General features: G+C 44.5%; 1 protein-coding gene across 1 annotated transcript in view; it reads left to right on the top strand.

Moving 5' to 3' along the window:
* The first annotated feature begins 4802 nt into the window (after positions 1-4802).
* The window catches only part of LOC115206842 (protein FAM131A), a 28783-nt gene continuing 15478 nt past the window's right edge, over positions 4803-18107 (top strand). Inside the window, exons 1-2 of the mRNA XM_029774021.1 lie at positions 4803-5356; positions 9530-9672. Coding sequence (XP_029629881.1) covers positions 9547-9672 — 126 coding nt within the window. The 5' untranslated portion in view covers positions 4803-5356; positions 9530-9546. The remainder of the gene's footprint in view (positions 5357-9529; positions 9673-18107) is intronic.

Raw genomic sequence — 18107 nt, 5'->3', positions numbered from 1 at the left:
TGTGAGGAAACCATAGAAGGATTAGGATTGGGGAAGTTGACTAGTTCCCTCCTGGCGACCAAAGCCGTTTGATCTCCTATTCTAATATCTGCGTCGCTAATTGAGGATCGAGGGCACCAAGTGTTTGATGACATTACTACAGCAGGCCATTAATAATGCACAATATTTAAAGATCACCTATTTCCGTCGCATAATGACAGATTATGGTAATTATGTTGTACAGCTGTTGCAGAGTTTGGCTATTACGAGTGACCGGACCCTCCTTGCACCCAATTTTCTCTTATTTTTAAAGCATCAGGCCATCATTTCCTTGTAGTTGTAGACACCCTTCAAACTATTGCCATTGTATTTATGTGTAATTGTATATTCCACCATCCGCGTAGACTACTTGTGAACAAATAAGAGGACCACAATGGAAATGAATCTGTAGACTACTTGTGTTTTGTGTTACATTAGCCTACTGTGTATTGTGAAATAACATTCATTTACTCACCACGCCGTCCTTTCCTATTGTAATGATCCAACTGCTATCTCAGCCAGGCCTAGACAATTTATTGAGTTTATTAAAATAGTTAGTTGGGTCTCCGAGCTATTAATTGATTTGCAATATAGCCTTAGCAAATCTATCTTGTGCGTCTGGCTTCATGCTGCATCACTCCGCTGCACCGCGCAACAGGCCTTCTCTTGACTCAGGTGTTGTTACACAATACGGCCTTTTGGTGCCGCTAGAACACAAATAAATCAACTCTGCGGCATGGTGTGTGTGAGTGTGTGTGTGTGTGTGTGTGTGTGTGTGTGTGTGTGTGTGTGTGTGTGTGTGTGTGTGTGTGTGTGTGTGTGTGTGTGTGTGTGTGTGTGTGTGTGTGTGTGTGTGTGTGTGTGTGTGTGTGTGTGATAACTTCAGGTTTCTGCAAATTTGATGTTACGAAATCGAGACAGATCACACAACGGTGGGTGTAAGGTATCGGACAGGTAGGGTCTCAGAGAAGGGGGAAGGGGTTAAATTGAGGAGATATTTCCATTTTTCAGTTAAGGTAAGGTTTCTCCTTTTATGATCTAAAATGATATTGTTTTTGATGATACCATCTTATCTTTTCATATTAGTGCAAATGGCGGTGTTATTTCCCACTTTCTCCCTATTAAAACATTCTGAAAATGGACACAATTCAATGGATATTGTTTAACAGAGGTAAGAATATATTAAAGAAATAGCTGCATTGGGAGCAGATGACTGAACTGCTCACTTATTTGTGTGTCTGCAGGTATACTGACGAGGAGGCACACAAAGGTGTATATACAACTGGTATTGGTTTGTCTCATAATGTTATGCAGATCACATGTATCATCTACAGTTAATTTGAATGAATGGCTTCTCTAAAACCTTATAGGACTCAGTCACAGCAGCCATCTTCCTCCTCTCTGACCTCTTCAATGAAGATCCCAGAGGTATGTCTTTGACATCTACGAGGTATGTCTATGAAAACCTGTCAAAAGTGAAGTTTTTTCATTCACATACTTTTTACCACAAAAACCAAGATATAAATACTGTCGTACACGTTTTGTTAATAATCTGTATAATGATATATTTGTTATATTTCCAGACTTCACCCACCCTACACCTCTGATGAATATAACAGGAAACCTGTTTGATCACCATGCACTGCAGAACCATTCTGGCTATGGATACAGAGAACATCAGCACATTAACATCAACACGCCAGAGGATATACCTATTGGATTTGGGGCTGGGAGTGTACCTCATCATTTTATTTTTGTATTCTGCTTTGCCACTAAAATCATATTATAAACTGGGTGGTTCGAGGCCTTAATGCTGTATACCACCGGTATGACAAAACATTTATTTGTACTGCTCTACTTACAGCGGTGCTTTCATCCTATCTAAAGTAAACACTTTAGCATTGGTATAGCTTGCCACAGGTGGAATCTGAGTATGTACGCCTATTTTGACTGCTCTTAGCTCAATCCCACCGCACCACGTTGGCTGTCCATAGTAACTGTGAGATAGGTTTCACCGGGCTAGAGCTAGTGATTTAAAAAATAAATAAACGATCGCAAACGTTTCCTCGCTCCCAGAGCAAGAAGGGCAGAGAGTTAGACCACCACAGCGCGATGCCTACAGTGGGGGAAAAAAGTATTTGATCCCCTGCTGATTTTGTACGTTTGCCCACTGATAAAGAAAGGATCAGTCTATAATTTTAATGGTAGGTTTATTTGAACAGTGAGAGACAGAATAACAACAAAAATATCCTGAAAAACGCATGTCAAAAATGTTATAAATTGATTTGCATTTTAATGAGGGAAATAAGTATTTGACCCCCTCTCAATCAGAAAGATTTCTGGCTCCCAGGTGTCTTTTATACAGGTAACGAGCTGAGATTAGGAGCACACTGTTAGTGTGCTCCTAACCGCAGCTTGTTACTTGTAAAAAAAGACACCTGTCCACAGAAGCAATCAATCAATCAGATTCCAAACTCTCCACCATGGCCAAGACCAAAGAGCTCTCCAAGGATGTCAGGGACAAGATTGTAGACCTACACAAGGCTGGAATGGGCTACAAGACCATCGCCAAGCAGCTTGGTGAGAAGGTGACAACAGTTGGTGCGATTATTCGCAAATGGAAGAAACACAAAAGAACTGTCAATCTCCCTCGGCCTGGGGCTCCATGCAAGATCTCACCTCGTGGAGTTGCAATGATCATGAGAACGGTGAGGAATCAGCCCAGAACTACACAGGAGGATCTTGTCAATGATCTCAAGGCAGCTGGGACCATAGTCACCAAGAAAACAATTGGTAACACACTATGCCGTGAAGGACTGAAATCCTGCAGCGCCCACAAGGTCCCCCTGTTCAAGAATACATATACATGCCCGTCTAAAGTTTGCCAATGAACATCAGAATGATTCAGAGGACAACTGGTGAAAGTGTTGTGGTCAGATGAGACCAAAATGGAGCTCTTTCGCATCAACTCAACTCACCGTGTTTGGAGGAGGAGGAATGCTGCCTATGACCCCAAGAACACCATCTCCACCGTCAAACATGGAGGTGGAAACATTATGCTTTGGGGGTGTTTTTCTGCTAAGGGGACAGCACAACTTCACTGCATCATTTGACGGGGCCATGGACTGTCAAATCTTGGGTGAGAACCTCCTTCCCTCAGCCAGGGCATTGAAAATGGGTCATGGATGGGTATTCCAGCATGACAATGACCCAAAACACATGGCCAAGGCAACAAAGGAGTGGCTCAAGAAGAAGCACATTAAGGTCCTGGAGTGGCCTAGCCAGTCTCCAGACCTTAATCCCATAGAAAATCTGTGGAGGGAGCTGAAGGTTCGAGTTGCCAAACGTCAGCCTCGAAACCTTAATGACTTGGAGAAGATCTGCAAAGAGGAATGGGACAAAATCCCTCCTGAGATGTGTGCAAACCTGGTGGCCAACTACAAGAAACGTCTGACCTCTGTGATTGCCAACAAGGGTTTTGCCACTAAGTACTAAGTCATGTTTTGCAGAGGGGTCAAATACTTATTTCCCTCATTAAAATGCAAATAATTTTATAATATTTCTGACATGTGTTTTTCTGGATTATTTTGTTGTTATTCTGTCTCTCACTGTTCAAATAAACCTACCATTAAAATTATAGACTGATAATTTCTTTGTAAGTGGGCAAACGTACAAAATCAGCAGGGGATCAAATACTTTTCCCACCCACTGTAAGTAGGCTAGCCATGCACCTGCTGCTGTTGTTTTAGTCATCCTGATACGTCTATTAGAACCCCTCCAGCAAAGCTTTCCAAATGCCCCTGCAAATGGTGTGAGTATGTGTGAGAGAGAAAATTAGTAGGCCCTATATTAGAGATACAGAGCGAAATACCATTACTGTGTCCTCCCTTCCTGCCATGCATGATTTCTCACATCAATACTTCTGTCCAATACAATATAGTATCACATATGGAGTTTCTTCATTACTCAGGCCAGGCCTGATTTAAGTCACAGACCCGAAGGTTATGGAGCCTCACTGCGTTATTTTCTAATTTCCATCGAAACACCACGCATTTCTCTAGGTTATTTTTTACTTTTCAACCCTTTAAATCCCTGGTAGGAGCTGCACCTCCTACGAACGCTTTCTGTGAAACGATCATGTCGGGCAGGCGAATTAGAAGAAGCGGGTGTGGGTCAGCAGCAGCAGCTCGAGCGGCCTATGTTTAGCGTCATGGTGGGCGTTTAAGAGAGAAGAGGAATGGAGATGTTACAATGCATGCAGGCCTACTTTTTTAAATGCTTTGTGCGTCGTGTCACATATCCCATTGCCTAGTATAAGCTATGTATTTAACTTTTCACACGCTGAATAACCAAATGGGGGGAGGGTGGTCCTTGTCCCTAAGATGTCGGCACAAATACGAGAATAACCAACACGTACTCCTGATTCCGGATTATTTCATGAAATGCCTAAGTGTTGCATTTTGAAAGGCCGGCAATTATATGCTTGTAAAGCTATGCTTGTAAAGTTTTAATCAGGCCTTGCATATTTAACTAGATCGTACCCACAGGAGGTGAGTTAGATCAGTTAAACAAATTGTAATAAGTTATCTCAGTGGGCTTTCATAGGCCCTCACTTAAATCGCATCTACTGAGAAATGCAACTTTGAATTAAGAACATAAATCCCGAATTATTTCTTTCTCCACTTCTACCCCCTCCCCCTTTCTGAAATGCGCTGGTCCTTCCACGGTGACATCCTCCAATCAGATCTCTTTCCGCGTCCAGTAGAGCGAAAAGGGAGGTGGAAATTCGGCCTGGTGTATAAAGTCCGTTTTCGCGTGGGATTTTTATACCGATGCAACCTGCAACTCTTCTGCTAGCCAAGGGCGAATGGCGCTAGTAGGCTAGAGCTACACGAAGAACGCGGGGCGACCCCTTGCTGGTGTGTGGATTTCACTGGAGTGTGACAACGAGGGGGGAACCCCCACCAGCGGAGCGTGAAGCCAGTGCCGCTGCCGCCGCCTCAGAGCCCAAGCAGACGTGCGCTGTCCAGCCGCGGTGGTGCTGAAACACCAGCATCGATCCTTCCCTCAGTGACGTAGGGAGAGAGGGGTTCGGTTAGGCTACAAACAGCTAGATGAATATTGTAATAATAAAACTGCACAAAGACTACACAGAAGCTATGTAGAAAATGCAGAACCTACAAGCAAGCAAAGCAGTAACAAAAAGCAAGTGAAAACGTGGACGAACGTGCTGGACTTTTCCCCGCCCTCGGCGTCACTCGAGGGGTCTGAGCAGCACGCGGTATCCTTGCGGAACCCAGAAAAGACTCCCGGGAGAGAGAGACTTCAGATCTATAAGGTACGCTCAGGTCGTATTTGCAGAAGGAAACGGGTGTGGGTTAGGCTACTCGTCTAAGAAGCGAAAATGGGCTGTGTTGGTTCCAAAACGCCAGTTGGTAAGAGTCCTTCAATGTTGTTGTGATCCCAAAAGCACGTCCCAGACAGCCTGATTTGTGCATACATCGAATTGTGTGAATTGGGCTGCTTGTGAAGTCTTGTGCACGTAAAATATGAGGTGCAATGAGTCGTTTGTGTATTGAACTAGACTGTAACCCTTGCTTTCATCTTTGAGATTTCTAGATTGACCAGAAATATGTTGACAATATTCAGTCAGTTGAGAATAGGGAGGGACGGGAGCTTTCTTCTGGAGAAAATGCAGCAGATGAGGAGGGAGTGTTAGCATCAAGATGCCGCGAGAGCTGATCTCATATAGCTGTTTGTTGGGCGCGCGAGGCAGGAGAGAGTGAAGCGCTTTTCCTGCTGTTAAAGGATGCGGAGCTGAAGGTTTTATGTTTGAATGACAAGACTCTTCCGGCCGGCACCATGGTTTTGACTGCATTGACCCAGTTTAGCTGCAAGGTAAGACAGCATATTTCTCGTATCTACGCTTTCTGTCGTGATGTTATCCGGGCAATTACAAGAGCTATTCTTACAGACATGGATGTATAGCCGTCATTCATCATAACATCGTTGAATTGACTAAGCTGTAATTAGTCATTTGTAAGAAATAGGGGGCTACCCTCGTTCGGAAACGCATAATTTGAATAAAATATATCACAGTGTTGGGACATAGGCTACATAGCCCACAGACTGATTGCTGTTTCCGAGTGACGAGCTTCCTCGGTTGACACCGCAGTTGTCATGTTCTCCCGCTGGTTGTTTACAATATTCTGTCAGTCTGTCGGTCTGTCTGTCTGTCTGTCTGTCGGTCTGTCTGTCTCAGTCCGCCAGTCGATAAAGCTCTACGTGCCTTCCCGTCTCCTCTTCAATGGTGTTTCCCACCGAACGATCCCTCGCTCTGTCCTGGGAATTCATTTGATGGGGCCTTGCAGAAGCGATAAATCACACTCTCCCCACATCCATCCATCAGTGCAAACAGCCATGTATTCGCACACACACAGCAAGCGAAATACAATATTTTTAGCAATATAAACAAACCAGGGATGATATATTTGATATGCATATTAACCTGGAAGCCAGGCCCTCTAATTGCTTATCAATGATTTGCCCCTTCAGACACTTGATAATGACTTGTAGGCTAATGTGCTACCATCGCCAGAGCGCCTATCAGCACTTGTTTAGACTGTGACATGTCAATGTAATCATATTGCTGTCCATACTACTGCCTTAGATGGGCTGCTTCAAGCTTTCTGTCTTCGTAGCGTTCTGTGCCGTGCATGGCTGTCAGTGTCACCCCAGTAATAGCCTACAGAGTCCTGTCGTTGTTCTAGGCTACAAGACAAGACCCATTTGTTTTCCCATTAGAACTCTATGTAGATGACATCACCACGCAGCTGGCCTTGACATAATTATGTTGATTTCCTCTAAAGTCTTTCAGTGAGCCCGGAAGACAGGACGCGCACGCCCATGGTCTATGTATTGTTTCCACGACAACGACAGAGAGCAAGACACCTAAAAGCGTAATAGACACTTTCTCTTCAAGCACATACGTGTAGATTTAAAATACACTGATATCTAAGGCTAGATGGAGAAAAAAGCATACATGAAATATAAAAGATATAGCCTAGAGCAAATGAAAAAATTATGCACAAATGATGGATGTCAGCGAGCCTTTCATTTCCTGGTGATGCGCTCTCTTTTGATACGCGCGGCCGCATAGACACTGTTGCACAACCTGACGTCGTTAGCCTTTCAATTTCGTGTCTCATGGCAACCTCGAGGATTCCATAAAGTCCCTGGTCCACAGAGCAATGCAATGAGGACCAATCTGTAAAACAAATAGGACGAAATAAGAGAAAACTAGGAGGGGATTTAGAGCGTTGTAATCGTATAGGCATAGCCTAGGATTGTCGATTGTCTTCTTACAATCCTAGGCTATGCCTATAAGATTACAACGCTCTAAATCCCCCCCCCCGTGGTTTTCTCTAGGCTACATAGGCTTTTGAATCTGTTTTTATTTTATTTCGTCCTATTTGTTTTACAGATTGGTCCTCATTGCATTGCTCTGTGGACCAGGGACTTTATGGAATCCTCGAGGTTGCCATGAGACACGATCACATAGGGGATGCGGTATTGCCTTTGATTCATTTGTTTATTACAAGGTCTTCTATAATTAGGCTACATTAGGCCTACATGTTGTTTGTGTTGTGGGGAGACTACTGTGATAAAGGTCATAACCTGATCCATTTGTCATTCCAAAGGCAAGTGAAAATCATTGTTTACTTGGCAGATATTAGACATCTAAATATTGCCATTTAGCTCGGCAGTAGTGCCGGTTGGCAGGCTTTGGGGGTTTATTGCTTTGTTAATTCTCACCAACACGATCTCAGCATCAAGTCGATTCCGTCGTCATAGAAACGGGAAGTGAGGTGTGTGTCTATCTGTGTGTGATCCAGGGGGGTAAGAGTGGGCATTACATGTCTCGTCTACCCCACCGCAATCTGTGTGTGTGAGGGTTGGAAATCAACACACATCAAAAGGGAGCCAGCGGCCACCGGGTCAAATGACAAACCAACGCCTTCCAAGCCCCTTCCATGAATCTAATTGACCAAACAGCGCGTGCATCCATCACCCCCCCCGAACAATACTTTAATTAGCGAGCGAGCCATGGATTCTAAGATACAAAACACCCCGAGGCATTTGATCCCAACACATCCAATTAAATGGCAGATATTGAATCCTCCTGGCGCGAGCAACTTGAGCTCGTGAGTGATGAGGCCAGATATATTGGGCTCAATATCAGAGATGGGTGCGGCGACTAATCGAGCGAAGAGTTGTTCTTTTCACATGCTGTAACTAGAAACTGTTCTCTTGAGAGGAGAGCAAAGGAGAAGTTATCCTTTGACATTATAGACCCACTCTGATTACTGAAAGGAAATATCCAGTAGAGACTGAGGTTTTTGTAATCAACTGATACTAAATGGCACTTGTCATTCATTATTGGCACTTGCATGGTTGATTATCTAGTCATGTTGCACTCAGCCCCACAAGCCTAGCCATTGAAAACAGCGATCACACAGTGCACTGGAGACTAGGAGCTGTCCAAGTGCTGAAACACCTGTAGGGCATTTCCGTGCGTATGTTTTGCAGTCTTGGTTCATCCTTCAGAGATACGTTTAGCAAATAGAATTAAATACAATATTTATCATTTTTGTATTGAACGACTGGCGCAAACTATTACCTAAGGAGTACCGCCATTGTGCTAAGTGATGACGTAAGCGTCTAAGAAACAACAAGGCCAATTCGGTCTATTTTCTTTTTGAAAGTTTTCCCACGTGCAAAAAAACAAAAGCATGCGCACTGTATATTTATAAGGATAATTGAAGTAAATATTTTTTTTCGAAATTATTATTTTTAAAGAAATATATTCGGTCTTTAATCTCTGAATTGTTATTCAATTAGGTTTTTCGCGGTGCCAATTCCAGCGCGAGGGAGCTGGTTGAAGGGATGGTGGCATTTGAGCTCGCTAGAGCACAACGTACCCATAGTCTTTTTCTTTCTTCCATTTGGGCCTATTGGTTAGTGTCTTGGCACTCACTCATACTGGAGGGCGGTTGAAATGCATGCAGCCAGGTAGAGGGGTGTTTGGATAGAAAATAAAATGTGTATTTTGTCATAAAGAGATGGCAATTATATCTGCTTTATTTGCTTAGCAGGGATGGGCACTGGCCCCCTCTAACCTACACTGACCTCCTTATAGCTTAGTCTGTGTTGCCTGCATGATGTGGCATGATGTGGCATGACTGCAAAGTGGATGTGCACGAGGACAGTCCCCTCCCATAGCCTCCCGTGGTATCTCACTTCAAGTGGACCCTGTCGTTTTCATTGCTATTTTAAATAGGTTTTTAACGGGGGTTAATAGTTGGCCAATTCTAAGGGACACTACATTGAGATACCACGTAAGGCCCACCGAGCATTCTAAACGCTACCGCTGGGTTAGCCCCCGCAGTTTCTCTCGAGGCAGGGTTGGCATGGTGATTTACCGTTTACCTACGTTCTCTCCTTTCGACAGTGGCGGTCGACGGTCCTATGTTGCGCGTGGACTGGAGCGAAGCAAACTCCGTGTCTGACCTGGCGCTCTTGGGGAACACGCGGACCTGCTTGGCTCGCAGACACATTCGCCACGCGCCCCTAGAGACACTGGACCACTACGAGGTGCTGATTCTCAGTTTGACCCTTTTTTTTGTCTCCGTCCGCAGTTACTTGACACCTCCGCGTCCCCTGGCCCTGCCGCCCAGCTACAGCTATCATACACTGTGTATTCATACGCGACCCTCTATCACAGGAGATGTTTTCACTGGAGGAATGCTTATTGATTAGGCCTATACTGTTTACTCGATAATGCACTGCATGAGGTGGAACATCATTGTTCATCTCTGTTATAATGGGTGCGTTTACGTCATATTCCATTTGCCTAAAGCAGCAGTTCTGAACGGAACATTTGTTTCACCAATATGCTTATATGTCTTAACCGCAGTAGCCTATTTGGAATAGAACTACAATTAGATAAACCTTAGTGTTGCTCGTTTATGTGTATATTTTGTCTAATGCAATGGGATCGCCGATAATAGACCGAAAGGGCACCCAAATAATCCCAGTTGATGGTAGCCTAGCTCTGAATTGAGTTATCTTCGAAGTCAGTAGTAATTCGCGATGTGAAGCAGAAAATGATTTTCTCAACCCTTTCTGGTTTAATAATTACCTAATTAACTAAGCCGTCCAAGTCGTTAACGAGTGATTCCGCTTTGCGTTTCTTCATTTTGGTTTTCATTAAATGTTCACCAGTTAGTTTTCTAATTATTATATGAAGTCATTCAAAGTAATTAGCAATTAATTTTTAATGCAGCTTTCAAATGGGAATCTCAATGACACTGAAAGTAATGCCTTTTTGCCTTGGCCTAAATGCAATTAAACAGCTCTACTAAGGAGATTTGGACGGTTGGGTCAGCAGCGGCTCGGTGGCCACCGCTGCAGTCTCATTTACTGTGTAGGCTTCAGCACTTCTGACTGACTGCCTGGCTTTGTACCCGGAGGTTGGTCGCAGTGCCACGTTGACATTGGGTTGACTTGATTGTTCCTTTCGGAGTAGCTCTCTGTCACAATTTATAAATATTATTTACTGAATGGCACAATTTTCTAATGATTAGGCTATATCTAAACCATTTCAGGTATATCTAAACCATTTCAGGTATAGGCCTATCCAGAGGTGAAAACAATTCTGCAATGAACCGGCTCACAGATTTGATATGCCTATTTCATTTTGTCTATATTATCTCTCGCTATTGACAGTCTTCTGCAGGCTATGGAGAAGTAAATAGAAGTTAGCAGGTTGCTGGAATGATTCACTCAAAGCTAATGATGAATCCATCGCAATGAGCCAGCGCGTGGCTGCAGGGACGACGAGATGATTAGCACCGCCAAAACATTCCCCTCACGTCTCTCTCCTATTTTCAGTATTGAAAATCTCGGAGCTGGAATAGAACGGCAAGGGCCATTATGCGTGTTTTCCGCTTGGTTACCCTTCAGGCACTGTCGCAGATCGGTGCATGCATGCCCATTGCCAGACGGATGCTCCGCGAGTGCACGCGTGTCGGCTCGTCCTCTCTCCACGTTCAACAAGCTATATAGACGACGCATCTGTTTGTAGACCAGACAGTGTCGCATCTGAAACCTGTAGAAAGCATTTGAGGCTTTGGGCTTCCAGATGAACATATGAACGTATAGCTAGATTGAGACAATGAGTAAAATACAAGGGGTTGCAGCAGAAAATAAACGGTATTGTGGCTATCCGTGGTGCATGTGACGTAATCTACGAATCACGTATCCTGAGTTAAATTGTTTCTTGGTGATCGGTTGCGATAGCAATTCTCCTTTGGTGGAAAGTTGGGCAACGGATAACCGTTTTCGAAGCACATGCATAGGGTCGCGAGGAGGCGAGGACACCACACAAGCATTGGTGTGGCATGTTAGATAAGAAGGAATCGATGTTCATCCTATTTCCATGGAAAAGCTGCTCTTCTGCGAGGAAACAAGGGGCGTTGTCACGGATGAAGGAACACTGGTATGACATTTCACTGATGTCAATGATTTTGTAGCTAAGGAAGCCTTCTTGCATGCAATCTTTGCGTGTGTGTATGTGGGTGTCTTTGTGCGTGTAGCCAGTGTGCGCGCTTGCATTTGTTTTTGTGATATCATGTTACAGCATAGCCTACTTGCGGAAATGCCTCATATTCAGCGTATTCAATTCAAAGGAACTGGAGCAGAGCTGCCCAGTGCTGAAAAGCCTGTGGTAGGGCATTGTTGTGTCTCCCTGTCGCTATATGCACGTCACTCTGGCACCTGGTGTTTTGCAACCAATTGGGCCATCCTACTTTATTTTGACCAATTTTACTTTCATATTATATTTTCTATATTTAATGACTCTTAAAATAAGGGAAGTAGTTGTAAATACATTCCTGTTCGAAGGCCACATGTTTTGTCGGCTCTCTTATGAAACCTGTGGCATTGCGTCTGCAGCTTTGGAGGCGACCGGGAGAAACCGGTTGGTTCAATACACCAGCAGATACGTGGAATGCCAATTACGCAATTAATATATAGCCTACTGCCGGGGTTGTTGATGTTTTTCTTTCTTTTTCTGTGTTGAGAATGCTTCATAGGCCTGTTGTCACTATAGGGAGTTTATGGTAAAGGAATGGTTCAACAGAAACGAAAGCGACTGCCACAGGCGAGTCTGGGATTTTAAACTGAGTAATGGCAACCTAGGCACCTTGCTGCTCTGTCCGTTTAATATACCGTGCCAGATTAACCCAATGCTTGTCAGCAAGACACCGGGCTTGTGTTCGTTATTTTACGGAAGGGATGTGTGTGTCCGTGCATGTGAAGCACAAGAGTGCCATCCTCTTCATCCGTCTGTGTTGGGATGAATGCCGCCGATGCCTTCACCATTCCGAGCTCTCAGCTAGCGTTCAGTAGGGCAGTAGGGGAGAGTGTAGGGGAGAGTGGGTGAAGAGGTAGAGTGGGTGACGGTGGTGTAAACTGTAGTGGCCCCCGGGGTCTTGTGAAACTCGATGGCATGCCATATCTCGCAGATTGTCTTCAGTGATCTGGGAGCTCCTCTCTCTCTCGTTCTCTCTCTTTTGTGGCGCTAGAGGATTATCACGCCTCTCCAGTAGTGGCTGATATAATCGCCAGCGCGTGAACATCTGAGCTCGCGGGGCCCCTTCCTCAGGGCTGTTTCTAAAATTGTCAGTATTTAGAGCGCTCCAAAAACGGTGTCATTGCGTTTTGCTTCTGTTGCTAATGATTCTACCGCCATGAATTAGCAATGCACAAGCTTGCTGTGGGATCAGCTAGCTGTCGACATAAACACGTGGACCAAGCTAGGCTATAAAAAGCGATGGAGAACAAAAGCGCGTGTCAACACCAGATGCAATGTCTGTGGTGTGACTTTACAGGATGAGCAGACCCGCAGTAGCGGTGCGTGGGTAAAATCACTTGGGAAGCCAAGCCAGTAAAAAAGCCATATTGCAATCTATGTGTTGTGATAATAGCATTGTTTTTTCTATAACCTTTAAGTTTATATGCCTTGAGACCGTGATATATAGGCCTAAGGCTGAGACAAGAAGACACAGTGGCAGAATAAATTCAACCACACCTTTGTTTCATTACAAAACCGGAGAGCAACCTCTGTCCGGTGAAGTCCACAAAGCATATTGTATGTAATGGTTACATGATCTACAGCATGGTCAAGCAAGTTAATGTTTCCGACATTTTCGGACTACCAAACAACTATTGATTTAGAACCGCAAGTCGCAAAGAAAACAGGAGCTGCCTCCACTATTCCAGCACCATTTACACTTCAACATCATCAAATCACCTCTGCTTAGTCTAATACACTGACAACTAAAATATACCAAAAAGTATTTAGTCCAATCAATGTAAGCTAAATATGATGTGGCTGTCCATGGTTCTGATTTGTGTCATCCTGCCATCCTCCTCTCTTTCATGTTGACGAAATGGTCAATGACTCTGTCATACAGTACACTTTTATTTGTCGTTGTCCCAGGCTACCGGCCTAAAACGCTTGCTCCCTAGCCTAACTTCCTTTCATGGGCAACTTTAGCTAGTTAACATTAGTCTTCTACATCTAGCTACACATTGCACTTTCATCCTCTCAGGCCAGGAGCACAATGTATGAATTTATGCTTTGATCCTAATCGCTTTTATAATCATTAGCCAGTACAGATAATTAAGTAAACTCACAAGTCCATCCATGGCTAATATAGGAAAGGGACAATTTTTTATAGCCAGCCAGCCACCGGTGGAGAACACAATGAGATGCAACAATTGAAGATGTTTCTGTTAATGACATATTTCTCTTGATGTGTTGTGATAGGAGTGAAGCCAAATCCATACTGGCTTCCCTTTACATTTTCTTTGGTGCACCAGGACCATTCACAGTTGAGTTCACTCAGTTTAGCTCCACCCTGATTGGCTATTATTTGATTCTTTTTTTTCATCAAGGGAGGCCAAATGTTCGCTGGCTTCCCTTGCATTCAATGCTACAGTCGGCAACAATGTAATAATCTTTATGGCCAGACAGCATCAGATACTGTAGATGGCCTAGTCATGGAGACAGAGGGGTGCTGTTTCGCTCACCCAGAGGATTTCTCTGGTGAAATATATTCAGCGTCTTGCGAATTGAAGGAAAATTATGAAAACACATGGAGACAAAAGATACATTATTTTATATTTTTACCTTTTTATCTTGGTATTTTTTCGTGGGGAATTGGCATCCCTGAATATATGCCACTGCAGACCATACCACAGGAGTAGCATAATATCTATATTTCATAGTTATTATACAAATTGCTAAAGCATCTAATCCCTCTGTGCTGAATGACTACTGCCCTGTTGCCTTGACATCCTTTGTAATGAAATTCCTTGAGAAAATTATGAAAAGTCATATTCTCAGCGTCACCCAGAATCTCCTCGAACCATTTCAGTTTGCCTATCAGCCCAGCAGAGGAGTTGATGATGCCATTCTTACTCTCCTCAACATGGTCTACAGACATCTAGAGGGTGTGCTCTCCTCAACATGGTCTACAGACATCTAGAGGGAGTGCTCTCCTCAACATGGTCTTCAGACATCTAGAGGGTGTACTCTCCTCAACATGGTCTACAGACATCTAGAGGGTGTACTCTCCTCAACATGGTCTACAGACATCTAGAGGGTGTACTCTCCTCAACATGGTCTACAGACATCTAGAGGGTGTACTCTCCTCAACATGGTCTACAGACATCTAGAGGGTGTACTCTCCTCAACATGGTCTACAGACATCTAGAGGGTGTACTCTCCTCAACATGGTCCACAGACATCTAGAGGGTGTACTCTCCTCAACATGGTCTACAGACATCTAGAGGGTGTACTCTCCTCAACATGGTCTACAGACATCTAGAGGGTGTACTCTCCTCAACATGGTCTACAGACATCTAGAGGGTGCCAAATCCCATGTCAGGGTTTTGTGGCTGTCACAGCGTGTCAAAATAGGTCCCCACGTGTTGGACATATGCAACACCAACACAGGCTCTCCTCAGGGATGTGTTTTGTCCCCACTCCTGTACATTTTGTACACTAATAGTTGTGCTAGTTCCCATCCTGACAGACACCTCGTTAAGTTCTCTGATGACACTGCCTTGATCAGCCTGTTGCATGAGGACGAGGAACACCATGGCCCGGTCCTAAAGGACTTTGTAGAGTGGTGTGACCAATCACACTTGGTCCTCCATACCAATAAGACCAAAGAGATGTGCATAGACTTCAGGAAGCGTACAACACCTACCTCTGCAACATCTATCAGAGGTCAGAATATAGAGATTGTAGAGGAATACAAATATCTGGGTGTCCTCTTGGACAATAAGCTTCAGCGGAGTAAATGTACAGACCTGATCTACAAAAACAGCCAACAGAGACTGTACTTTCTCAAAAAGCTGGGATCTTTTAATGTTAATTGCACTATACTGACTCTGTTTTACAAATCTTTCATTGAGAGTATTTAAACTTTTTGTATTGTTTGTTGGTTTGGCAATTCCAGTTAGACAGAGAAATATGCTGGGAAGAATTATCACCACAGCAAGCAAGGCACTTGGAGTCAAACAGACAGGCCTGGCTGAGATCTTTAAGGTCAGGGCCCTCCGCAAGGCTCACAAAATCATTTTAGACCCAAGCCACCCACTGCACCCGGACTTTGAACTACTCCCCTCTGGGCGCAGGTATAGGGCACCCCTAGGCAGGAAAAACACAACTAGACAATGATTTGTTCCAGGTGTGATATCCCTCCTAAATAGCTCGGGCTAATGTTCCTATCCACCCAGTAAGGCCAGCAGGCTAATGTTCCTATCGACTCAGTAAGGCCAGCAGGCTAATGTTCCTATCGACTCAGTAAGGCCAGCGGGCTAATGTTCCTATCGACTCAGTAAAGCCAGCAGGCTAATGTTCCTATCCACCCAGTAAGGCCAGCAGGCTAATGTTCCTATCCACTCAGTAAGGCCAGCAGGTTAATGTTCCTATCCACCCAGTGAGGCCAGCAGGCTAATGTTCCTATCCACCCAGTAAGGCCAGCAGGTTAATGTTCCTATCCACCCAGTAAGGCCAGCAGGCTAATGTTCCTATCCACCCAGTAAGGCCAGCAGGCTAATGTTCCTATCCACCCAGTAAGGCCAGCAGGCTAATGTTCCTATCCACCCAGTAAGGCCAGCAGGCTAATGTTCCTATCCACCCAGTAAGGCCAGCAGGCTAATGTTCCTATCCACCCAGTAAGGCCAGCAGGCTAATGTTCCTATCCACCCAGTAATGCCAGCAGGCTAATGTTCCTATCGACCCAGTAAGGCCAGCAGGCTAATGTTTCTATCGACCCAGTAAGGCCAGCAGGCTAATGTTCCTATCCACCCAGTAAGACCAGCAGGCTAATGTTCCTATCCACCCAGTAAGGCCAGCAGGCTAATGTTACTATCCACCCAGTAATGCCAGCAGGCTAATGTTCCTATCCACCCAGTAAGGCCAGCAGGCTAATGTTCCTATCCACCCAGTAATGCCAGCAGGCTAATGTTCCTATCCACCCAGTAAGGCCAGCAGGCTAATGTTCCAATCCACCCAGTAAGGCCAGCAGGCTAATGTTCCTATCCACCCAGTAAGGCCAGCAGGCTAATGTTCCTATCCACCCAGTAAGGCCAGCAGGCTAATGTTCCTATCGACCCAGTAAGGCCAGCAGGCTAATGTTCCTATCGACCCAGTAAGGCCAGCAGGCTAATGTTCCTATCCACCCAGTAAGACCAGCAGGCTAATGTTCCTATCCACCCAGTAAGGCCAGCAGGCTAATGTTCCTATCCACCCAGTAAGGCCAGCAGGCTAATGTTCCTATCCACCCAGTAAGGCCAGCAGGCTAATGTTCCTATCCACCCAGTAAGGCCAGCAGGCTAATGTTCCTATCCACCCAGTAAGACCAGCAGGCTAATGTTCCTATCCACCCAGTAAGGCCAGCAGGCTAATGTTCCTATCCACCCAGTAAGGCCAGCAGGCTAATGTTCCTATCCACCCAGTAAGGCCAGCAGGCTAATGTTCCTATCCACCCAGTAATGCCAGCAGGCTAATGTTCCTATCCACCCAGTAAGACCAGCAGGCTAATGTTCCTATCCACCCAGTAAGGCCAGCAGGCTAATGTTCCTATCCACCCAGTAATGCCAGCAGGCTAATGTTCCTATCCACCCAGTAAGGCCAGCAGGCTAATGTTCCTATCCACCCAGTAATGCCAGCAGGCTAATGTTCCTATCCACCCAGTAAGACCAGCAGGCTAATGTTCCTATCCACCCAGTAAGGCCAGCAGGCTAATGTTCCTATCCACCCAGTAATGCCAGCAGGCTAATGTTCCTATCCACCCAGTAAGACCAGCAGGCTAATGTTCCTATCCACCCAGTAAGACCAGCAGGCTAATGTTCCTATCCACCCAGTAAGGCCAGCAGGCTAATGTTCCTATCCACTGTCGTGTCTTTGGCTATGCCGGATTAAGTGATATGACATGCTAACTTATAAAATGATTTCTCTGTAATTAATATTACCTGATTAAGCTAATCATGTAAATGTAATTAACTAGAAAGTCGGGGCACCACGGAAGAACGTTTATAGAGCTGTTATCTTCCGAATAAACTCTTAAAATACTTAGTAATATTTTACATCGATAGCAGTCAATATTAACCCTTATCTTATTTTCAGTCTCATAGTGAAAGTTGTAAATTCTTGGTTATCTTCACGAACCCTGGCTAACAAGTTGAATCAGCAATACAAAATTGGGTTTAATTATTTATTTACTAAATACCTAACTAATCACACAGAATTACAAATACACAGAATACCAATGATGTCATACAGAAAACGTCCCGGTGGACGGAACAGATATGATGGCTGGTTACACAAAGGAAAGGGGGTTGGGCTTGAATGAAAGAGCGGGAAGATTTAGGAACAGAGAAACAGCAGCTATGCTATCGTAAATACATTATCTTATGCATTCTAAATTACCGCCCATTTGGAAAAGGAA

This window comes from Salmo trutta, chromosome 13 (assembly GCF_901001165.1).
Source record: "Salmo trutta chromosome 13, fSalTru1.1, whole genome shotgun sequence".
NCBI classification, from domain to species: Eukaryota; Metazoa; Chordata; class Actinopteri; order Salmoniformes; family Salmonidae; genus Salmo; species Salmo trutta.
The sequence above is the reverse complement of the archived record's forward strand: the minus strand, read 5'-3'. Positions and strand labels throughout refer to the sequence as shown.